Here is a 25,837-nt window from a genome sequence, read left to right on the forward strand (position 1 = left end):
CATGAAGAAATATTGTAAATTATTGCAGATTTAATGTTTTCTATAAGTGGCATTAAAAAAGATTAATAAATGTTGATGTAAATAGTTGTTGTCACACAAAATGTAAACTTTAGATTTTTTATTTTCTGTTTTCTTAATGTTTGATAACATTTAAATAATTATTTAAATATTTATATTTACTTTTTTAAATACATTTTTGTTAATGTTTTAGTAATTTTGTTGTGTTTTTGTCATTTTTATTAAAATGTTTTAATTTTTTTTTGTCTATAGTTTTGCTAATTTTATTTATTTTGGTAGTTAAGCTGAATAAAAATGAGAAATACTGCCTTGACAACTTTTTTATACTTTTTTTTTTCAGAAACATAAAGAAATATTTTAAAATATTGCAGATTTAATAATAATAATAATAATATATTTTCCATAGGTGGCATTACAAAATATAAAATAAATGTTTATGGAAGTAGCCTATATGTTGTTACACGAAATTAAAACTTTGGATTTTATTTTTTATTTTATTATTTTCTTATTAATTGTTGTTAACATTTAAGTAATTTTCTTTTTTTGTTAATTTTTGTTAAAGTTTTGCTTATTTTGTGTTTTTGTAATTTTTATTAGATTAGTCATGTTTTAAATGTGTTTAGTTTTCTATTATTTTATATATTTTTTTCTTAATTTATTATGTCTTAAAACTAAACGAAAGAGACATATTGCCTTCACAACTAGCTTAAATTTCAGGTTTTTAAGATTTTTTTTATTTAAATTGTTTTACGTTTATTTTATTTCAAGTAATAAAAGCTTTTTATGGTTCCAGTTTTTAATAATAACCTAGAATGTGTCTGCATCTTTTATTTTTGTTCACTTGTTCTCTATTACTACAACGGAGCACAACAGATACTATGACAGTGTATCAAAATCCCGCATTGACATTCATTGTTTTAAATGTTTGTTTTCTAAAACCTAATTGACAATGATGACATCACTGTGATATTTACATACTTCAGCTTTGATTGGTCTTCTGTTTAACATTTCTTTTCATACTAAATAGTGATTTTTCTTTATTGTGTATGAGAGCGCAATAGTCAGGGTAAAGATGTAAATTTACATTTGTGCATTTGCCAAGCGTCTTAAAGCCCAGATACAGAATAATCTCAGCTCTGCTTGTGTTACGCCTCTGTTTCTCCTTTCATTACGCTCCTCTCATCTTCTGCTTCACACTATTTGTCCTAGTTTAAGTTGCTGTCTCTTCACTTTATCCAGGTCGACGTGTTTTTATTTCTTTCCCAGAAACACTATGTCTTATAAAATATGGGCTTGAATGTAAAAAAACTGCTACTAATGTCTGCCCAGCAAGCCCACATCTACTGCACAATAATTATTTTATATTAATTAGACATAGCATTACAAGGTAAGGGGCAACAACTTTAGCATTAATCGTGTACAATTGTAAACTTCATCATCCAGAAATAATAATAACAGTTAATATATTTATTATTATAAAGGTGGCACATGCTAACAATGATTATACAAAATACAAATTATAATAAAAAATGTTTATAAACATTATATTATAATCAAATTCAGATTTAATGAAAATATACATTAGTGTAATATTAGAATTATTATAAGTATTATAGAAATTTATATTACAATTATTCTAAAAGTGGCACATAATAAAAATAAATTTTATTGTTATAAAAGTGGCAATATATATATATATATATATATATATATATATATATATATATATATATATATATATATATATATATATATATATATATATATATAATTACAAAGTACTATCGTTATTGTTACTATTATTATTGCTATTATTTTACAAATTTAAATAATAATAATAATAATAAAAGTTTTTATCATGGTTGTTGTTTTTGTTTTTATGTGCCATAATAATAATAATAAATATAGTCAATTCAAATAATTCAAATTATTAATTAATATTATAATGCACATAATAATAAGAATAACAATGATAATTATATCACAAATGTATATTTATATTGTATTACAATTATTATAAAAGTGGCAAATAATAAAGTTGTTGTTTTAGTTTTGTGACATAATAATAATAATAGTAGTTATTATGTTTATTGATATTTTTATTATATTGAATATGAAATCTTTATATAAATTGTTGTTATTATAAAAGTTGAACATAATTATTATTATGTAGTAATTATTATATAGTATTATTATAAGTAATAATCTAAATGTTTATTGTTTAATAATGTTTGTTGTCTTCTTTATCTCCTGCGTCGTCATGACATCACCAGAAGACAGCTGTGGAGTTCAGGGATTTCACACTGAATGGCATTGCTGTATTTTGTTGCCTGTATTTAATTAGATGAAAGCCTTAATTACCCACCTGAGGTTTGAGTGACAGGTGCTGAAGCCTTGACAAAAGCCTGATGAGAGAGTCAGCGCTGACCTTTCTGTGTGCCTTAGCTTTAAATCAGTTCCTCAAAAATCAATCGGAACAGCTAAGCACCCATTTAAGCACAAGTTTTATGAGTCATCTGAAATTCTAATGTACACATATATTACAAAATTACATAAATTATCTAAGTACAAAATTATTACAAGTAATGAAATTATACTTACTATTAGTAGTAGTAAAATAGTATGGTAGTAATTAATATCATGTTAAATCTGAATAATAATAATAGTTATGATTGTTGTTTTTATGTAAAAAAAAAAACTTCAGAACATTCGCAAAAATATTACAATTTATTTAAAAAGTTGAATATTATGAAGTCATTATAAATCCATAAGGTTGTAAATTTATTTTCTTGCCTCTAGAATATACTTAAATATATTTTATAGTATATTTTGGTACATGAAGGTGAAAAACATATTTAACATTTTCACAGTTTATATATATATATATATATATATATATATATATATATATATATATATATATATATATATGTGTGTGTGTGTGTGTGTGTGTGTTTAAAAAAAAAAAAAAATATATATATATATATATATATATATATATATATATATGAACAAATATTTTAAAATACTATTTACAATATTCGTTTATATGTCCTTATTTTGCTCTTTTGTAATGTGTGAGAGGTATTAATGTTAAAGGTTTATTTTATTTATTTATTCTTTGAAGACTTTTGGTGAATTGTGTTGAATCCAAATAGACTCAATTAGACTCAGAACATAAAGATTTTACCAAAGAAATTGAACATAATACCACACAGGGTTAAATCCAGAACACGTTTGGAACTGCATAGCAATCACGGTGGTGTGTTTTTCATGTGCAGACACTGAAGGAGAAGTCAAAATCGAGATGTATTTGCTCTCGGGTGGGCTCGGCTGTCTCGGTGTAATTGGATTTTCTTTTTCACGGTCTGGTCATTTTCAGCCGAACTCTCTGACGGTCTTCTCTTTCTCTGTCGGCTTCTAACAAGATGCGTCTCTGCAGACAGTGGCTATATCCTAAGATATTACATCTTATTTATTTACTTCCAAAGAGAAACCGCAGGCCTGACACAGACTGCTCGAGGGTTTGGTCTGTGATCTGCAGTTTGAGCTGGATGTGGGCTGTTTGTTCTGCTAATACCGTCTAGTGATGGTCAGAGCAGAGGAACGGGAGAGCTGGACACGAGCAAATAACAGCCTGGAGTGTGAGAGAACGGGATTTCTGTGTAAATGACAGAGCTATATTGGCTAAAAGGTTGGCTTGTTTAGACAAAGCAGAAAACAGTGCTGAAATGTGTAAAAGATAAAGCTTTGAATGCTGCCATCCAGTGGTTCAGAAAAAGTATTTCAAATCACAAATAGACGTTCGAGTCATGGAAGCGAATCGGTTCGTTTGAACAGTTAATTTTATTACAGCGGTTTGACAGAATGATTCATCAGTCAAACGAATCATCTCTCAAAATAGTTCTTATACGAAATGTTAGTTTTTTGTGGTAAAATACTTTTTTGTTAAATACGCTACTGCTTTTTGTATTGTAATAGTTTATACTTATAGTTTAAATTGGGTTTAATTAATTTCCCGCCAAAAATTGTACTTCAAATGCTCTCCTTCATTTGAAAGATTTACCATCAAGATTAATTTAAAAGGTTCCAACAAGAGGTTTATTTTCCCCATAAATCAAACCTCAATACTGGTTCCGAAGGCACAAATCCAAGTGATGAATTCAAGTCTCAATTTCATAATGAACAAGGCTAGAAAAAAACAACTAGCTTTTGGTTTTAAAGGTACAGCAATATTTTTTTTTTTTTTTGGCAGCAAATATATTATACGTTAACACAGAAGTCTGGGTAATAAAAGTAGCTTGCAGAAAAAAAAACACTCGCCGTTGATTGAGGCAAGGTTGTTCAGGGGCTGTTCTGTCTAAACACGCACTAGACAGATGTTAAGACACTTGCACTTTTGTCCTTTTTTAGCGTCTCGAACATAAAACTGCATTCTAAAGTTGATGCGTCCAGGTTGCAACAAATAAAACTTGTAAGACAACACATCTTGATCTCTACACAATTATCTTTTCATTCCCCTGGCCTTCGTCTCGAGTTTTATAAATGCACAAAAACCAATTCTGTGTGAATGGTCCCTCAGGCTGGTCTTGATGTTTAAACAATGAAGCACAATGTTTTTATAGCACCACAGAGAAAAAGTTTTTACGCACAAAATGACGTCACCTTTAAGACATGGTAACACAACACTTTCATTGTCATGTCATACAAACTTTATTTTTCATAATGCTTTGTCAGCTTATGCATAATCACGTCAAATATTTAAACATCATAAAATACCATCCTCTCACAGAAGCATCTTTTCCCTGAATGATTAGCTGAATGTTTTGTTATCCTGCTGGGCATGTTAGTGCAGATCAGCGATGAAGCCGGTGTCACCGTGGAGGTGCTGCTCCTGATCCTGTGTCCTGTCTGAAAGAGCAGGGAGATCTGTGCACTTAACCTGTTTGAGCACTAGCAATGTAAGGTAAGGTCATCAATAAACTTCTTTTGTGAAATGTTTCATTTTTATATATATAAAGAAATAATTTGATGCATTCAGTCATTTTAAGTGACTTTTTGGTGTTCACTGAGTCATTAAATGAGAAGTGCATGCATGTTTCACCTGTTGTCGTCTGGTAGGAGATGTTATGTTGTGTTAGAAGTGATTGTAGCCACTCTATCTCTGCTCGATGCTTTTCAAAATCCTGTGGAGAAAGGAAAAAAACAAAAGTTGAATTCACAAGCAAATCTAAAACTGAGCGCATTGCATGTGTCCTGCACAAAATATTTAGACCTAAATTTAGCATTTATGAATTTGTTCAAGTTTGGATGTATTTTGAATTATAACATTTTACATTAAAAAGTCCTTTTATTTGTATTACATGGTTAAAATAAACTAATAAATAAAATATGGTGCTTATTCGTCATTAATACGTAAATGAAACAACTCATACATTTTAACTGAATATTGCTTGTTCCACAAGTTAGTCGTATTTTAACCATGTTCATACTTCTTAACTAAATATATTACATTTTTTGGACAAAGAACTGATTCTAAGCTATGTTATTTAATTCAATTAAAAAAATTTTTTTTATTAAATTAATTAAATGTTTGACTAACAAATATGCATCTTATTATGTTTATTAGATTGTTTAAAACCAAATGGATGGACATGTTATATGCAATACATAAATCTTAAATCTAGGACTAAATATTAGTCTGTGTGTGACCTGTGTGCACTGCTCCAGACTCTGATGTGTGAGCGACGTCGTGCTCTTCTCTGCTTTCGGCTGTTGAGCTTTTCTCAGGAAACCAGCCTCTTCAAACAGCTACTTCAGGAGCTTATTATGACCCTGAACACACACAAATGCCTATTATTATGATCTTCTCAGATGCATGATGAATATAACACTGTGTGTTTGTGTGTCACCTGTTCTGTGATGAGATCTTCATATCGAGCTTGAGCAATTTCATCCCACTCCTTCTGCAACGCCTCACTCAAAACCGGATACACTGAAAGACAAGCTAACAATCAGACACGTTTACCGTAGATAGGTGTTAAACTAACTAATGATTTTTATCACATGACATTAACTCACCCAGGAGGGAGTGTGAATGGCAGACTAGTGGCGTCTCAAATATCAGTGAATAAATACACGTCTGAGGCTCTGAAACACTCGCTATTTTACTGCTATTCCCACAAACCAGGAGAACCTAGAATAAAGACATCTCAACATCCATCACACATCACCATTTACTGGCAGAAAATATACATACAGGTTTAGCTACATTCATAACTTATTCATAAACTCACATTAAAATTAACACAAAGACAGTGTGTTTATGTGATACAGACCTTGGTCTGTCTGTTCTTGTTACCGCATGAATCTCCTTCTCACATCCACATGCCAGTAAACGTGTTATTCTGAATCTCCCATTCCTGCCAGATACTACACACGCACAGCAGAGATTTCACATATAGAGTTTTAGACTAAACTAAATAGAAGAAAGTATAATAAAAACTTTTATAAAAATCACTACCCTAGTATACCACTGTATGCATTCCATCTGAAGCTCTGTTCATGCTGAGTCACATTATGAAATGGACAAAATAAGTATTTGTATCTAAAAAAATAAAAAAGAAAACAGTTTCTTTCAGCTTTACACAATTATTTTTTTATGGAAGCTGGTTTCTGCAATGGTATAAAAAAATAAAAATAAAAAAGTTAATTGTGACTTTTTATTGAACAATTCAGAGTTTTATCAAATGTGCATTTATACACCACAACTGCAATTATGAGTTCACATATCGCAATTAATAAATAAATAAATAAAAAAATAAAATAAAAAAAGTTGCAATTACTTTTTTTTTATTATTATCCAGTGGCAGAAACAAGCTTCTATACAAATTATTTCGTGAAAAACAACACTGAAAATAAAAACATTTCTGAACATGTATAGCTCAAGACACGGGCTAGTTGCCACTTCATTATAAATATTGAAAACATTTTTCACAAAATTGCAGAAAAAAAGTTTTGAACAAAAAATACTGTAATAATTTTACATTTTAGTTTTACATTTAAAACACACGTGACAACTTGAAAACAAGCATTCATGTCTTTAAATGTTGGACTCAAAACCTCACAGTTAAGTAGTCCCAGTCTCTCTTATATGCAAGTGAACAAGTATATAATAGAGGTATGCATTTTGAGCAAACATGTTTTTTTAAATATGGTTTTTATTACTGACATGGCTTCAATGTAGTTGTAGCACTTTCCTGCCAGTCTGTGCAGATGTGGAGGTCCAGACACTGGAGACGGGCTGATCTTCGCCTGCAGTCGATTATTCTGAGGCACAAGCTGATTATTTAGCCTCAAAGTGAAAAGAATATGAAGATTCAGTGTCTGTTGTATTAATAAATCTTATATTTACTCTAAAATTTGACTGGGTTTGCTGGACACCTCACCCAAATGTATTAGGCTCCTCCAGTGACAGCCACTGGAACACCAGAAAACACCACAAACATGATTTTGACAATATTATTATTAACTAAACCCTCTAAAAACAACACAAAACCTGCGTGTAAAGCCTTAAAGATGCGTTTGAGAACTAAAGGCGGCGATAGCCGTAAACCAAAAAATATTATTACGCTGCATCCGGGTGTTGTTCTCTCTAAAATAAAAGACTTCTACCGTTTTTGCTTTATCGGTAATTATGTGTCTGTTTTGTATACCTGGTTTGAACTTAACATTTACATTTATATTTTATCACATAAACTAAAGCAAGAAAATATTTGCTTTACATCATTTAAATACTTTTTTTTTTTTTTTTTTTTTTTACAGGTTACTCTTCATTTTTTTTTTTTTTTTTTTTTTTTTTAATTGCAGTTTTAGAACAAGAACATACAAGGGCAATAACGTATCAATTACATCAAAATATAAACAATAATAAATGAAACAATAAAATACATAAATAAATACAAATTATTCAAAAACAAGATTTAGGGCTTTAAAATAATTTACAGTTTTTTTGCTTTGTTATTTCTTGTTTCTTTTAATGTATACAGATAGTGACCTATTTCTATTTTAAAGTGAGTAAAACTAGGTTTTTTCCCCGCCCATTTACATTTGTGAATAAAGAATTTTCCATATATAATGAGCAAATTTACAATATACCAAATTTTGAAATCAACAGCATACTCATAAAAAAATAAAACATCCTTTTGTTTGAGTTCTAATTCTATGTTCGTGCTTTGCTTAACAAAAAAAACCAGATCACACCAAAATAATTTTGTATAGATACAATCATAAAATAAATGTTCAATACTCTCATTTTTCTCATCACAGAAAGTACATTTCAAGTCAATGTCTTTACAAAATTTTGCAATTACCTCTTTTACAGGATAAATACGATGAACAATTTTAAATGATACCTCTCGAACTTTATTTGTTATACAAAACCGTCTTGAGATCTTAAAAGTCTCGTTCCAATTAATATCTTGAAATTGTGATCTCCAAAAACCAATGGCTAAAGGGACACAGGAAATTCGACAGATCATTCTAAGAAAATTATTATTACATTTTTTTTCTTTTATATTTATACCTTCCAATTTAAGACTAAAATCTAAATTTGGTTTGTGATCTACATCATTTTCTAATAATTTCCTAAGCTCTGAGGAAATAGAATTTATTACCATCTTGTACTCTTTGATAGGTATATAGAAGCAAAATTTTTCTAGAAATTCTAAATAGGTAAGAACCTGACCATTACTATTTAAAAGTTGTGAAACCAACAAAATATCGTTTCTAAACCAATTAACTAAAAAGAGAGATTTATTTTGGTGTGTAATATATTTATTGTTCCAAATTAAGCATTTGTGAGGGGAAAAATTGTGTTTGTATATAATCATCCATGACAACAATGCCTGCTTGTGAAAATTGGAAAGTTTTATGGGGAGCTTACTAATATTAAAATTACAATTAAGAAGAAATTCAATGCCACCTACATTTTTAAAAATAATATTAGGGATGTAATACCATAGTTTATTTTTTGAACGAATATAATTTTGTATCCACTTGATTTTAAAAATAGTGTTAGACAATTCAAAATCAAGTACATTTAGCCCACCTTGGTTAATTGGATTACAAAGTGTTTTTTTATTCAAATAATGAAGTTTATTTTTCCAAATAAAATTATATATAGATTTATTTATTGCATTAATAATACGTTTTGGAATGTCTATAGCCATTGCAATGTATACTAGTCTAGATAAACCTTCAGATTTGGATAATAAAACTCTTCCATTTAGAGATAGGTCTCTCATTAGCCAAATGTTGAATTTCTTTTGAACTTTATTAATTAATGGAATGTAATTAAGATTTATTCTTTCTTTTTGGTCTTTGCATATCTTAATTCCTAAATAAGTAATATGGTCTTTTATTGGAATCCCACAACATTCAGTTAAGTTACTGGGTCTTTCTTTTAAAGCAAATAATTCACACTTTTTAAGATTTATAGCTAACCCTGATACTAAATAGAATTCATTAAGACACCCAAGAGCTATTTTTAATTCTTTTATGTCTTTTAGAAAAATTGCTGTATCATCTGCTAACTGGGAACATTTAATCACATTACTGTCCAACTGGATACCTTGAAATGGATTGATTTTAATATGAAGATACAATACTTGCATTATCAATAAAAATAACAGAGGAGATAATGGATCTCCTTGTTTAACACCTCTAGCTATATTAAATCTAGGAGTGGTTCCGAAGGGCAGTTTAACAGAACTATTGCAATTATTATATAATGTTCGAATTGCACGGATAAAGTTTTTGCCAAAATTATAGAAATCAAGAACTTTAAATAAAAAATTGTGGTTTACAGTATCAAATGCTTTATAATAATCTATAAAGAAAATATAACTATCATCATTTAAAAGAAAATTATAGTCAATTAAATCTAATATTAATCTAATGTTATTACCAATATATCTACCACATAAGAAGCCAGACTGACAATCGTCTATAATTTCATTTAAAACTAACTTTAGACGACTAGCAAATATGTGTGAAAGTAATTTACTATCATTATTGATAAGAGTTATAGGTCTCCAATTTTCTATATTTAATAGGTCTTTACCTGGCTTAGGAATCAGTGTAATCAATCCCTGTAACATAGTTGGCAACATTACTTCATTTTGCAATATTTCCTTAAAGACACATAAAAGAAACTCTGAAATATCTTCTTTGAATTCTTTGTAAAATTCACAGGTCAGCCCATCGTTCCCTGGTGCTTTATTATTTTTAAGCTTTTCAATACCTTTATGAATTTCTTCTAGAGTTATGTCTTGATCACATATGCATTTAGAATGCTCATCTATAACTTTCACATTATTTTTAAGGGAGTCCAGAAAAAGAGCACTGTTACTTATATTATTAGTTTGAGAGTATAATTTTTCATAAAACTTCGCAACAAAATTAGATATTACTTTTGGGTCCACTGTAAGAGAATCATTAATTCGAAGTTTCTTTAAAGAGGAAAAATCACCATTTTGCCTTTCAAGATTGAAAAAATACTTAGAATTCGATTCACCTTTTTCTAACCATATTCTCCTTGACCTTATAAAAGCACCCTTAGCTTTGTGTTCATAAATTTGTTCTAATTCCATTTGTAATTTTATTAAAATACTTTTATCTTGTTCATTTTCCACTTGTTTGTCATATATATCCATTATGTTTTGAATTAAAACATTTTCTCTATTTTTTTTTGCATTGGCTATTTCCTTACTTCTCGAGACAGCAAATTTTCTAATTTCATATTTCATAATTTCCCAATTTGTTCCATATAAACCTGAAATTCTAGCATTATTATAACATCTCTTTATTACAATTTTAACCTTATCCTTAAACTGAATATCTTCAATAAGTGAATTGTTTAATTTCCAATAGTTAAATTTGGATCCTCGAGTTCTTGTATCACCAAGGCAAATAACTATATGGATCATTTTATGATCGCTGAAAACTGAAGGCACAATGTCAGTCTCCTGAACTTGATTTCCAAGTTCCTCAGATGTTAACCAAAAGTCAATTCTAGATTGTAGAGAACTATCCCTATTACTCCATGTAAAGTCCATCTTATCAATATTCCTATGCCTCCATTCATCTCGACAATTTAATTGGGAACATAAATTAAATATATCAGTATATTGGGACTGTCTATTAACACGGGGAGGAAAGCAATCCACATAAGGATCATTAATAGTATTCCAATCACCACCTATAATCAACTTGGCATTTGGGTATATTCTAAAGAAATCCAGAATTTCTTCTCTAAAATTTTGTAATAACACCCTGTTTTTTAGAATATAATTATCACCATAAATATTCCCCAAAATTAAAATATTATTTTCTTCTTCCACAACCAAAATTAACCATCTTCCGCAAGAATGAGCTTTACTTTTGAGAATTTTTCCTTTATAATTTCCTTTCAAGACTGCGACCCCTGCTGACTTATTACTCCCATAAGCCAACCAGATATCACTACCCCATTGATTTTTCCAAAAAACTAAATCAGAAGTTACTGCATGAGTTTCCTGCAAAAAATAAAAGTCCGCCTTAAATCTTTTAAGAAATAAAAAGATAGCTTTTCTCTTTAACAAATCACGAATGCCCTTAACATTGAACGAATATAAACATAAAGACATAGTGTAAAAAAACAAGTCAAGTGTTTTCCATTCACCCAAGAACAGTTGTGTAAATCACCTTATTATGTGACATAAATAATGCCAAGTCTACCTATCTTTTTCAATTGAAAATAATAATAATAATAATAATATAAATAAATAATAATAATAAAATAGTAATTTGATAATTAGCCTAGTCCTAATATACAAACCAAAATAAAGATAGGTTACTCAAAGCAACATAAGGCTTAAGTTATATTATAACTCGTATAACTCGTAGACAAATGTATAATGTTACATTTTACTTTCAAGTCTCTTAGAAAGGATAACCTTTGCCCTTAACCTCAAAAAACTGAAATATCAGCTTACATAAGACATAATCTATCCACGGATTTCTTTGCCATCGATTATAGCTTTGGCACCGACAAAAAAAGCCTTCTTCCCTTGTTTGCGTGCAGCTTCAATTTGAGGCCAAAGTCTGTTGCGTGTGTCTTTGTCTTTCGTTGTTAGGTCTTCTCCGAATCTTAACTTTCTGGACTGGAGATATTCTGATCCCTTCGAGCTCTTCCACAGTAGCTCCTTGGCTGATCTCGCTGTAAACCTCAAGATGATCGGTCGAACTTTCTCTGCGCTTTTCCTTCCGACGCGATGAACAACATCAATGTGATGAGCAAAGTTATCTCCAGACTCCGGGACCACGGCGCGGCATATGTCGATCACCCGTTGCTTGACATTCTCTCCTTCCTGCTCTATTAAACCGTACAGCCTTAAATTCCACCTTCTTTGGTACCTCTCAGCTTCATTAACTCTTTCTTCCAATTCTGAGATTCTCTTCTGGTGTTCTTCGTTCGACTCCTTAAGCGTCACAATGTCTTTCTTAACATCATGCATCTCTTTGAAGAGATATTCAGTGGCTTCTTTTAAAGAGTTTATGCATTCTCGGTTTTGTTTGATCTCTTGATGTAGGGTTTCAGTATTTTGATTCATTTTCTCTGCCAATATTTGCACAATGTTATTTTGTACCTCAGAAAGCGTTATTTAAATACATTAGCGTTTTTTATGCTTGGTTCAGCCATGTTTTATTACGTCACAGTGTTTTTGCCTCACGAAACAGCATGTCAGAATAAATCGTTAGGATTTGACCTAAAATAATATAATCATTAAAATGTATGCCATAGTTTAGTGAAAGTAGATGAATTAATGGTGTGCTGTAAGATGTTAGGTGGTTAAATAGGGTAACGTATAATACAATCAATCCCTTACACACGCGTGAAAGTTGTTCCTAACAAAAGTAAGTTGGGTTTCAGACATGGGACGTAAAAAACAGGGTAAATGCGAGCGACTGGTTCACAAGGGCAAAGATACAAGACACATGATGAAGGGGAAGTCATTAGAAACTTTCACAGAGGAGATGTATGAGGCTCTGCAAGGTCTGTTTTAGCTGTGAACTGTCAAATGCATGTAGTGTTGTCATCTTTTTGAATCATGAGTTAATAAAGTCAGTTACTCTCTTAATTTTTTTTTGTTGTTGTTTTAATAAAGCTTGTCACACGAGTTAAGTATAATGAAGAGGTGTGTGTGTTTCAGCCAGTGTGGATGCAGATTCAGAGGCGGCAGGAGGTGTGAAATTGCCCTGTCAGTTGGCCATGTGGGATCTGGGTCACTGTGACCCAAAATGGTGTACAGGACGCAAGCTGGCCAGGAAAGGTTTTGTGCGCTGCCTGAGACTCAACCAGCACTTCAATGGCCTGATACTCAGCCCGATGGGAATCAAATACGTTACACCTGCAGACAGGTGGGCCACAGGAAGCATTATCACAAAATCATTATTATTATTATTATTTAATCCATTCACACCCACAAACAATCATAAATATGAAATCTAACATCTCAGAGGTCTGAAAATATAACAATTATATAGTAATGTTCAATAGTGAATCTCATCCCAAAATTTATGTGCACTACCGTTCAGAAGTGCACTAGCAGGCACTTTTATCCAAAGCGACTTACAATTGGGGAATACATCAAGCGATTCATCTTAAAGAGGCCAATAGACACAGGCAGTGCTCTTAATACCAAGTTTAAAGCATTGTTCAAGTAAGTCCTTGACAGGGTAAGATTTAAGAAAGGAGAAAAGTAGGCGGGTGCTGAGCGCACGCAGCAATATCTTGAACTTGATTTGAGTTGTAACCGGACACCAGTGCAGGGAGATAAAGAGAGGCATTAAATCTGACTATTTTTAATAAGCAAGGATGGATTCAATTCACTAAAAATGACAGAAAAGGTACAATTTCTAGTAAAAAATAAATAAATAATTATTTGATGATAAATGCTTTTTCTTTTGAACTTTCTATGGATAAAAGAATCCATTTACAAGATTGATTCTAATACAAAATATTTACTGAGCATCAAATCAGTATATTAGAATGATTTCTGAAGGATCATGTGATACTGAAGACTGGAGTAATGATGCTGAAAATACAGCTGCGCATCACAGAAAAAAATTACAGTTTAAAATATATTTGCATAGAAAATGGTTGTTTAAAATTATAATAATATTTCACAATATTACTGTATTTTTTAACTGTATTTATTAGCCTTGGTAAATACAAGAGACTTCTCTAAAAACATTTTTAAACGGTTGTGCAGTTAAATGAAAGAAGTTGAGATTAAATTGTGCAAATTTGCTAGATGTTGACGCGAATTTGTTTGTCTGTGATGATGCATCAGGTTTTCAAGACCTTGCTGTGCTGAAGTTTAAGTGGGGCTTGGGATTTTTGGAGCTAAATAAGACTCTTCTAGAGTGTTACGCTTCCAGCCAATCAGAAGAGGAACTACTGGCTGTGGAGAAAGAGTTTCTCAGTGCCGCCCCTCAGGAAGAGGATTTAGGTACGAGTTGATCATCTAAACCAGTCAAATGTACTGTAAATGTTTTGAAAATATTTACTTTGATACGTGTGTGTGTTTATTTAAAATGTGTCCAGATCTTTTCGATGTGGACTCAGGAAGAGACTTTTTGAATCTAAACCGACCAGTCCAGTGAGACTCTGTATTTTTTCTTATTCTGTTATAAATGTATAAAAAGTCAGCTGAAGTAACCCATGTGTGTTTGTACACTTAGGGCTGAGGACGGTGACAGTGATGAGGAAGGTGATGTGAGGAGGAAGAACAGAAGAGTAAAGAGGACAATGATGAAAGAAATGAGGAGTCTTGAGTTGTGTAATCTTCAAATGTAACATTTGGGGAAGAAGGATGTTTAGTCACTGATTTAGTAACACTGACCTTCACTTGACATGAGCAAACTTCTATTTTTCTGCGTGTTTGCAGATGGATGCAGATATGGAACTAGTAAGTTAACAAAACCAGAGTAATACCAGGCCTGGACTTTATATTGTTTTGATTGTGCGCAGCTGTCGTCTGTGAGGGGCTGCCGCGTTATTTTCATTAAAGTTAGCTTTAAATGTTCACCGGATCCCGCCGCCTCCTTCCTTATGTATGAACTTTTTTACACATTTATTATTGAAAACCTTTTTGACATGTTGTTAAACAGAATGAAATGTTGAAATAAATATTAAATGGCATTTGCTGCATTTGAGTATAGTTTACTAGCTGTTTTATTAATTAGAGTGCCTTTTACAATCCATTCTGAGTATTTTATTTATTTACATGTATATCTATTGGGGCTGATTACCACTTGCAATGCATACATTATTGTATATACTACTCTAAGGCAGGGATTTTCAATATTTTAGATAAAAAAAGGACCCAAATATGGTCATCCCTGTTTTAGGGACCCCATCCTAAACTTTAAAAGACAGCTATATATATTATGTATAAAGGTCTAATTTATATTGTGAAAATTTGCATTGTACATATGTTTAAAATATATTTAGAAAATATTAAATATTTAAATGATTTTCTACTAACTATAGCTTATTATTCATACTGTATTTAAATTATAAAATGTATTTATATTTTATTCATTTTAGTTATTTTTAAATTAGAATATTTTATATAATATTTTGTATATGACTATGTTGTTCATTTTTGTTATTAATATAATTTGTGTATTTTTATTTTGTCATTATTTTGATTCTATTTCATTTATTTATTTAAATATTTACATTGTTTTTCTCTATATTTTCCATAGACTTCCTAGAAAAATCATTACCATGGTTTATTTTTAAAGACCATGTTATTACCACGTTGTCCAAAAAAACATGCCAAGTATGTTATAGTAATTCAAATGTGACCAGTGTTGGGAAAGTTACTTTGGAAAGGTAATAGGTTACAGATTACAAGTTCCCCTCTCTAAAATTGAACTGTTAATCATTTTCAAACATGTCATGTTATGTCATGATACTTTTTTTCATGATACTGTTCAAATCTATGCATAGCTATGACAGGAAACACTGGCATCTTATAATGTGAGCTGTAGTTACAGGAGACTAGTAATTATTATATCCAGCAGTGTGTGAGAAAGACCTTGCATATTGATTTGTAGTGTGTCTTAGCAAAGTCCCTTAGTTCCCTTTTTAAGAATTTCAAAATTATATCCAGTGTAATTTCAACAGAGACACATGTATAAGTTTAGAATAATTATTAATTGTGATAGCTGTGTTTGGATGCACTTGAACTCAAAATCTACAGTCAGGATGACACTTGTTTCATTTATCAAAAGCTTTAGAGGTAATCATTTTTTTTTCAGATTAGAATTGTTAATTATCAAAATCTAGAGTGTTGACACATAAACCATAGCTCATGTCCTGCTTAAGTTAGGCTTAAGTCTGAATGATGTCATTGTACTTAAAATTAATTTACAGTAATGCCATTACACATTCAAGCATCACATCAATAAAAAAATAAATAAAAGCAAAATATAACCAGTAACTACATGTACTGACTATATGGTTAAGATTAGAGTTTGACTAAGGGTTACTTGCATGTTACTTGCATAGTTTATTGTTATTATAATAATAAGTACTTGTAACGTGTAACAATGATACCTAAAAATAAAGCGTTAACGTTACCTTATTTTGTAATTAAATTAAGTAAATTGTTTACATGCAACTAGTTACTGAATGTGGGTGACAGACGGACCTTCTGATCCGCAGTTGCAAAACCATTTCCATAACTCTTACGTCACATAGATCCGTGGATTTTTCGGGATTCGCCGTTTGGGGGCGCGCGGTATTTTTCCCCACTCTCGACTGCAGTATCGTTGTTGTGGCGTGACGTCACAGCCGTGAAACGAAGGCGCAGAGAGAGGGCGGCCATGACTCCAGTCTCCACAATTATTTAATCCCAAATAAATTACCCACGGAAAACTTCCATGGCAAGAGCCACGAGTCAGATCGTGAGTACCGCCAGCGTCTGGGGAGCTCGGGCTCGAAGCCGCGTCGCGCGCGCTGCCTGTAACGGCGTTTTTTTTAGGGGGGTGGCGCGGGACGCTCGCGACCCGAGCCTTTAGCTTAGCATTTTAGCGTCATTAGTCCCCAAAACAAGCGCCAGTCTTTTAACCAGGAAGTGTCAACTTTTGTTTCTTATCTTAATTTACACAGTGATTTCTGAATGAATTATTAGGCTCGATGTTGATATTCTTAAAAGAACAGTGTGGGGAGATGCTCATAGTGTTGTGTGTTAGCTCTGCGAGCTAATTCTGTCAACAAATGAACTTGCTTGTTTTCTTAGCCGTTAGCCTGACCGCTAACTCATAGGAATTTGCTTCTTCTCGTCTTAAACCTGCCGTAAATCTACACGAATCACGTTGTGTCTAAGAATTAATTAGATAAACGCTTGTTCTTGAGTCTCTGATAAACTAAAACGCGTTTTTTGAGTCGGTAGCGCCTCTAGCACAAGTAGCCTCAGGTTATTTTACCTAATTTGCGTCTATATTTGCTGTCATATTGTCATTATAACCTTTAACTAGCATTGCTGTATACATGTAGCTGTTTAGAAACATGTCTGTGTTATCATGTGTGTATTTAAGTGTATTATTTCTATTGAAATAAACCGACTTCGAGTTGCGGCCTGTAAAGTGGCTTTGAGATTTTTAAGGTTTCACCTTCTCAGGTGTTTTTGACAGTTGATTGTTATTATGTATAACTTTATTTATAGATCACTCCGAGATAACCCTTATGAATATGATTATTGAATCATCATGCTCATAGGCACATCATATTAAGCTGTGTATGTAGATTTATGAAGACGTAAACATGCTTTGATCTTTCAAAGTAACTTTGGTCTGTTATTTATGTGATTATTATTAATATTGCATTAGCCTCAGTGAGTGCTATGAGTTAATAGTGTGCTGTATTGGTTGCAAAGAGCAGGTAAGGGAAGTTAACATGATTATTGCTGGAGGTTTGACTAAAGTTCTTGTTGACGTGTGACTCATGTTTTATAGATGTGTTTTGAAGTTCGTTAGTTTAGGAATGCTGATTATGAATAATGTGACCTGTAGTTACAGGAAACTAGTGATTATTATATCCAGTAGTGTGTGAGAAAGACCTTGCATATGGATTTGCATTGTGTGTTAGTTCCCTTTATAAGAATTGCACTATTATATCCAGTGTAATTTAAGCAGAGACACACATTTAAGTTGTTTAAAATAATTATATATTGTGATAGTTGTATTTGGATGCTCTCGAACTGAAAATCTACAGTCAGGATGACACTGTTTTTATTTATCAAAAGCTTTTTAAGGTAATCATTTGGGTTTTAGGTGAGCCTTATAATTGTTAATTATCCATATCTAGAGTGTTGATACATAAACCATAAGCTCTTGTCCTGCTTAAGTGTGAGATCTGAGTGATGTCATTGCACTTAACATTCATTTACAGTAATGACATCACACATGCAAAGAAGCCTAACATCATATTTAATATATATTTCTTAATACTTAAAATATGAATTCATAAATGAGTAAATAATTATTGTAAAAACAAAATTAGTATAGTTTAATGGATATTTGTATATATTAAACTTTTAGAATTTTATATAATTTTATGTAAATATTCTATAAACTTAGATATTGAAAATTTTAGAAAATAATAAAAAACATAATTATAATTTAAATATAAAAAAAATGCTAAAAAGTTTGAACTGTCATTAAGTATGTAGTAATTTCATCAGAGGCAGTAATTGAGTAACGTGGGACTTGGTCTCTGTCTCTCTCTCATCAGTATGATGTTGCACCCCTCCGATCCTCTGTTCTCATCTCCTGTCCATCAATGGTAAGAGGCCAGCAGGACACGCCCCGTCTCCACGGTAGCAGCATGGAGGGACAGGCTCCACCCCCCCAGCCCACCCAGCCTCGCAAGAAGAGACCCGAGGATTTCCGCTTTGGCAAAATATTGGGAGAAGGCTCTTTTTCAACCGTATGCCATGCACACATCAATACACATCTGATGTACCTCCACTAGTATTACTCCTTTAACCTTTGCTGTCTGTGCTACTTACAGGTTGTGTTAGCAAAGGAGCACTCGACGGGGAAAGAGTATGCAAGTAAGTCATTATACCATCAGCCTGTGGATCATACGCATTCTGTTTATCTGTAATACTTTTGACATGAACCACTAGATGTGAGCCTGTACTGAGAAGTGTTGTTGCCATGTGTTTTAACAGTTAAGATCCTGGAAAAGCGGCATATAATGAAGGAGAACAAAGCGCAATATGTCAAGAGAGAACGAGACATCATGTCACACCTAGATCATCCGTTCTTTGTCAAGCTTTACTTCACTTTTCAGGATGAAGAGAAGCTGTGTATCCTTCACATGACTAATGGTTGAGCAATATAAATTTCCAGTGATCATATCTAGAGAGCACAGAAGGGCGGTCATCATATTTACCTGAAAATTCACTAAACCGTTGTTATTGTGTAATATATTAGGGCTGCAGGATTAATTGTATTTTAATCATGATTTCTGATTCTGTTGATTTATTAAGCATAATCGTTTGTGATTTTTGCCCCCTGGTTATTTATCTTGAAAAGCATTTTTTTAATTTGGCATTCTCTGGCATTGTGAACAAGCCTCCACAAGCTTTCATAGTTGCTGTTGCCAGACATTGGAGAGATTCTGCTCAAACAGAAGTTAAATACAGCCAGTATGTTCTTTCACATGCTGCTCGCAAACCGTGCAATTTGACGTTCTCTTGGTTTGAGACGAAATTGTAATAACTTCTTATACTTATTTTAAAAAATACATAAAAATATTTTAGATTTTATATATATATATATATATTTATATATATATATATATATATATATATATATATATATATATATATATTTTATATATATATAAGAAATCTTTTCATTGATATGTGCTTTATTAGGATCGGTCAATACTTACAGAGATACAACTATTTGAAAATCTGGAATCTGAGGGTGCAAAAGAATATAAATACTGAGAAAGTCCCCTTTAGAGTTGTGCAAATGAATCCTTGGCGATGCATATTACTTATCAAAAATTACATTTTGAAAAATGTATGGTAGTAAATTTATAAAATATCTTCTTTGCTTTATATCCTAATGAGTTTTGGCATAAAAGAAAATTCATTTTGACCGATAATTTTGGTTAATACTACAAATATACCCCAGACACTTGAGACTGTTTTTGTGATCAAATTTTTAATTATATATTACACAATATTTTTTGTAAAAAAAACAACTGTCTTTTCTGTTGTGAAGACTATCAGTACATTTGTTTAACTGTCACAATCTAACCGGCTGTACTTTCAATGGCATTCATCTCACAACGTTGACCAATTAAATTACTACACAAGACCTGTCTGACGTCAACACTGCATTTAATTGAATGCTTTCCTGAATGCACTGTCAGATTTTGGATTGAGCTACGCTAAAAATGGCGAACTGCTGAAATACATTCGAAAAATAGGCTCGTTTGACGAGACCTGCACGCGTTTCTACTCCGCTGAGATAGTTTGTGCTCTTGAGTACTTGCATCAGAAGGGCATCATCCACAGGTCAGTAGGTTTGTCTTCAAAGTGCCATATCAGTCATTTTATTTTTTTGAATGCATTACATTGAGTTATGTGTTATTGTGCTTTTGTTGCAGAGATCTGAAGCCAGAGAATGTTCTGCTCAGTGAGGAGATGCACATTCAAATAACAGACTTTGGCACGGCCAAACAACTGTCCTCTGATAGCAAACAGGGTAAAACACAGATACACTACATAACAATCGTCCTCAGACAGTGTAAACATTTATACAGAAGTAACCTCTTACGACAGTGCTTTCACTAAGTGATATTTTCATTCTGATGTCTCCCCTGCAGCAAGAGCAAACTCATTTGTTGGTACGGCTCAGTATGTCTCTCCTGAATTACTGACTGAGAAATCTGCCTGCAAGAGGTAAACACAGCTGATGAATATTTCATGGTGTGCAGTTCAAATGCTATCATTGGTAATGAACCGGACCTAATTCAGAGATGCTGTTTGTCGCTGTGTTTATTTAGTGTGTTTTTTTTTTTTTTTTTCAGAATGCAGGTGACATTTTGTGCAATATTAAGCAAGACCAAGTGCAGAGGTTTATTTGAGGGTTTGGCTAAAGAAACTTATCCTAACTGTCTTCTTTCTTGTTGCAGTTCGGATCTCTGGGCATTAGGCTGCATCATCTACCAGCTTGTTGCTGGTTTGCCGCCATTCAGAGCTGGGTTAGTTAATTTTCAGACGTAACAAATATGTTTCTTATGATGTGTTTACATACAATGATTTCTTGCGTTCAAAAAACAGCTAGATGAGCAGCATAAAATTAAAGTTGCAGTTTTATTGTAATTTATTTGTTAGTTAATGCTTTATTATGAACTATCAGTGACTAACATTAATTCAGGTTAATGATAATTTAATCCTTTTGTTCATTATTATCTTTATGGTTGTTTAATTCAAGTGTCATTTAATTAATATAACTTAATGTTAGTTATGTATGTAGTTAATAAATGCTTGTTTGTTATTGATATTAGCTAACGCAGTAATATTAACAAATGAAACCATGTTATAAAGGGTTTTATTAGTGTGAGAATATTTTGTAAGAGTAGTTGCAGCATATAAACAAGTGTAAAATTGAATGTTTGTAATGTTTTGAAAGCGAGTAAAAATAGTGCTGTGAAATGCAATTACAATTTACATTTTCTAATTGAATATAATGTAATTTATTCCTGGGATCAAAGCTGTATTTTCAGCATCAGCATCATTTCTTCTTTAAAACAATGTTACTCATCCCAAATCTTTACAGGAGTGTACATAGAGAAAAATGGCAACAGTGTAAACAAAAAAGAAACAGAATGCAGACGTGTTTTACATTTTGACAGTGCAGCACACTTATTATTAACCTCACTAACTGACTGGTGGATGATCATAATCCACCCCTAAAATCTACTTTGTTCATGTGATGAAGTGTAAGCCTCCAGCCACTAATCATTGTTTTCTTTTAATCCATCACAGGAATGAGTATCTAATATTTCAGAAGATTATAAAACTCGAGTACGAGTTTCCTGAGAAATTTTTCCCTAAAGCTAAGGACCTTGTAGAACAACTTCTGGTCAGCTTTATTTAATCATCTTTGTTTGTAGTGTAGGTGTGGATCAGCTGTGCACTCATTAGTGTCTCGTTTTCACAGTCACTGGAGCCCTGCAAGCGGATTGGCTGTGAGGAGATGGGCGGCTACGGACCGTTGAAGTCCCACCCTTTCTTTGAGACAGTTGGGTGGGATGATATCCATCTGCAAACTCCCCCCAAACTAACGGCGTATCTGCCTGCCATGTCTGAGGATGATGAGGACTGCTATGGAAATGTGAGTCAACAGAAAATATGAAATGTTGATTATTCCTCAGATAATAGGAAAATGGGATTATTCTTCATTTAATTTTCTCGTTCGTTTTCAGTATGATGATCTCCTGAGCCAGTTCAGTTGTATGCAGGTGGCACAGCCTGGCCACGCCCCTTCAGTTCCCTTCAAAGTAGAGACAAGTCAACCTACATATAACCCCTCCCCTAGTGTGGATCAGTTTATACATATTCATGAGCTGGACAGTAATAGCATGGAGCTCGACCTACAGTACAGCGAAGAGGAGAAACGTGTCTTACTGGGCAAGCAGAGTGCTGCAAACCCATGGTACACACATACAGTCTTTCTCTGTCACTTTCTATCCTTGTATGCTTTCTGTAAGCATTCTGTCCTTATGTTTTAAACAGGCACCAGTTTGTGGAGAATAACCTCATCTTAAAAATGGGCCCAGTGGACAAACGCAAAGTGAGTGACTGTTGGTAACAATGGAACAAGTAGATTGCACAATTTCAATTGCTAATAAAGCACCGGGCACAGACGGTTATCTGCCTGAACTTTATAAAACCCTCAGATCCCAAATAATACACACTCTTTCTTAACTGCTTGAATTATATACTAAAAGGTGGGAAAATCCCACAGTCTTGGAAAGAAAGAAGTCATCTCAATCGTCCCAAAGGAAGGAAGGAAAGGATGCGGATGATTGTAGCTCATATAGGCTGATATCATTCTTAAATGTAGACTAAATGATTTGCATCTAACTTATCTAAGAGATTGGAGGGCATTATTCCCGAGTTGGTGGATCTAGATCAAACTGGAATTATACAAAGTAGACAGGCACAGGATAATTTAAGGAGAATGCTACATATGATGAGATATATTATGATAGAAAACACAAGTATGGTTTTGATGAGTCTAGATGCTGAGAAATCATTTGATTATTTTGGATAGGGTTATATGTATCGGGTTCTGGCAAGATTAGATTTGAACAAAAAGTGTATTAAAATATTATACTCCTCACCAGCTGTCAGGATATAAATTAATGGACATTTATCTAAAACATTTAACCTGGAAAAGGGCACACCCAAGTCCCTGTTTTGTTTGCATTATTTATTGAACCTCTGGCTCAAGCAATAAGAGAGGATCCAGAGATCAGCTTACTTTAGTAAAAGAGTTGATGTTTTTTGCGTTTCACGTTTCCTTTTGTGTCCATGTGTAGGGTCTGTTTGCACGGCGGAGGCAGTTGCTACTGACCGAGGGTCCGCACTTATACTATGTGGATCCGGTCAATAAAGTTCTGAAAGGGGAGATTCCATGGTCACTTGAACTACGGCCTGAAGCGAAGAACTTTAAAACCTTCTTTGTACACACGGTAAGCGCAATCCCAATTATCTCCTCATACCACATTTGCATGTTTTAAACCAGATATTTAATGACCACGCTTTGTTGCCTTAGCCAAACCGGACGTACTATCTAATGGACCCAAGCGGCAACGCCGACAAATGGTGCAAGAAAATCCTGGAAGTTTGGAGGAAGATCTACCACAAAAACCAGAGCCCCAGTTTATAGAACTACAGCGCTCCCCCTTTGGCCACACCCCCCACACCCCTCCAGCCAATCACAGAACAGGGACACGCCCCTGTAGAGACATCTCTCTCCAGCTATATATTGTCTTTCTGTCTCTTCATATATCAGTCCCGTCACTCCCAGACACCTTCTCTGTTTGGATTCAGTTGTTTCGCACACCGAGGGTGGAGTCTTCACAACCAAAAGCAGCAAGGCCGTGGTCAGCATGTCATGCAGGCAAGCCATAGAAAACCACACGTTTAGACGATTACGTGAGTCTTTCCATCGATTTCATGCGATGCAGGTAATGGACACTAAAAGTCATGCAATCTCTACCTGTCTGTTACGAAACAAGCACACACGTTCTGTTCTTTTCTCGCTCGACGCTCACAAGCGCTCAGCTCTTTACTTTCAGATATGTAAATGGGAGTGTGTTGCTTTAGTCTGCGTTTAGAGTTAAGGCGGGTCCTTTTACCCTTATTGGCTGCAGTAGCTGGTCTTGCTGATTCCGATTGGAGGATGTGGTGTCGAACATCATCTCAGCATGTTCACGTTACCTTCAAAACGCATGGGAGATGGCACCACACCGCCACAAAAGCCATGTGGGTGATGTGGTTTGAGAGCGTAATCTGTCACCCCTTTGGCCCCCGACTAAGTTTAGCTGTTTTTCTTTAAAGCTCTTGCATTGTGACGGTATGCGTTGCTGATTGGAGGCTTGTGACAGAGGGGCAATCTGATCATGTGTGTGCGTGAGTGTGTGTTTGGCTCCTCTCATTTGGCCGTTTTTAACAGGAAGTCCGTGGAGTGAGTGAGACGACAGACTGAGTGTGTGTGTGCGCGTGTCTTCCTGATCGGTCACAGATGACTGTGATGTACAGTTGATGTAATATTGCAAATGGGAGGTGAGTAAAGAGGTGACTCTCTAGGATCCAGGTTTTGTATTTTTATTCTTGTATAAGGTTATTGGGCCGCTCCGTTCTGGCCTGGCTTCTGTGTTATTTAAATTCTAATATATGAAAGCATATTTGGATTGAAGTCATGTTCCAGGGCCTTGCTGTGTATGTATTGAATATGTAAAGCCTTTGAATGTGAAGAATTATTGTAAACTATGATATTTTACTGCTTTTGTTTTCTTACTATATCATATACATTTTCTATTTGCGCAGTGATTGGCTCATTTCTTATAATTTAATGCCTGTGTGCGCACGGCCCCGCTTGTCTGTGTGTGTGTGTGTGTGCGCGTGTGCGTGAGTGTGTGTCAGTGTGTGGGGCCCTTGTAGGCAATGTGTGTATTCTTCTTGTCGGCCTTTTGCGCTGGGCAAAACCTAGAACTGAAATAAAGCATGTAGGGTTTTAGGCCAACAAACACAGTCTCTCTGTTTTTCCTCCATCTGTTTGAACAGCTGTATTTTTATTTTGTAAATATAATATTTTGTTGTTTTATAAGTTGTTTTTCCCCTGATAGGAAAAAGAAAAAAAAATGATTTCTTGCATAAAGAAAAAAACGTATGTTAATGTAATATTCAAACATTATAAATAAATGTATACATATTTCCTCATACTTATATATATTGTTATATGTGTTATTTACAAGTCAGATTTACAAATAGGGAAATCAGTTAGACCTTCTAATTAAGAGATGAATTTACCGCCCTCTGTAGTAAACACACGGAATTTCATTTGTTCGTGCAGCCTTCCACACCAAAATATATATGGGCTTTGGGCATTTACGAATCAGAGGCATCATATGATCTAGAAAAAAATGCTGTTTAGACAGGCTGCT

The 25,837-nt window shown here is 33.2% G+C and overlaps 1 protein-coding gene and 2 pseudogenes across 1 annotated transcript; 2 read left to right on the forward strand and 1 right to left on the reverse strand.

Moving 5' to 3' along the window:
- Positions 1–4,707: 4,707 nt before the first annotated feature.
- Positions 4,708–8,332, reverse strand: LOC113041843 (N-acetylglucosamine-1-phosphotransferase subunit gamma-like; annotated as a pseudogene).
- Positions 8,333–12,744: 4,412 nt separating this feature from the next.
- LOC113041844 (ribosome biogenesis protein TSR3 homolog) lies at positions 12,745–15,266 on the forward strand (annotated as a pseudogene).
- Positions 15,267–17,016: 1,750 nt separating this feature from the next.
- On the forward strand, positions 17,017–25,420 carry LOC113042095 (3-phosphoinositide-dependent protein kinase 1-like). Its single transcript, XM_026200672.1, has 14 exons — positions 17,017–17,040; positions 18,869–19,063; positions 19,148–19,190; positions 19,311–19,448; positions 20,528–20,672; positions 20,765–20,862; positions 20,984–21,059; positions 21,293–21,361; positions 22,149–22,245; positions 22,324–22,497; positions 22,589–22,818; positions 22,899–22,956; positions 23,708–23,860; positions 23,944–25,420. The coding sequence occupies exons 1-14, from the start codon at positions 17,017–17,019 to the stop codon at positions 24,055–24,057; spliced, it is 1,614 nt and encodes a 537-aa protein (XP_026056457.1). The 3' UTR covers positions 24,058–25,420.
- The last annotated feature ends 417 nt before the right edge of the window (positions 25,421–25,837 follow it).

This window comes from Carassius auratus, chromosome 24, assembly GCF_003368295.1.
Source record: "Carassius auratus strain Wakin chromosome 24, ASM336829v1, whole genome shotgun sequence".
Lineage (NCBI taxonomy): Eukaryota > Metazoa > Chordata > Actinopteri > Cypriniformes > Cyprinidae > Carassius > Carassius auratus.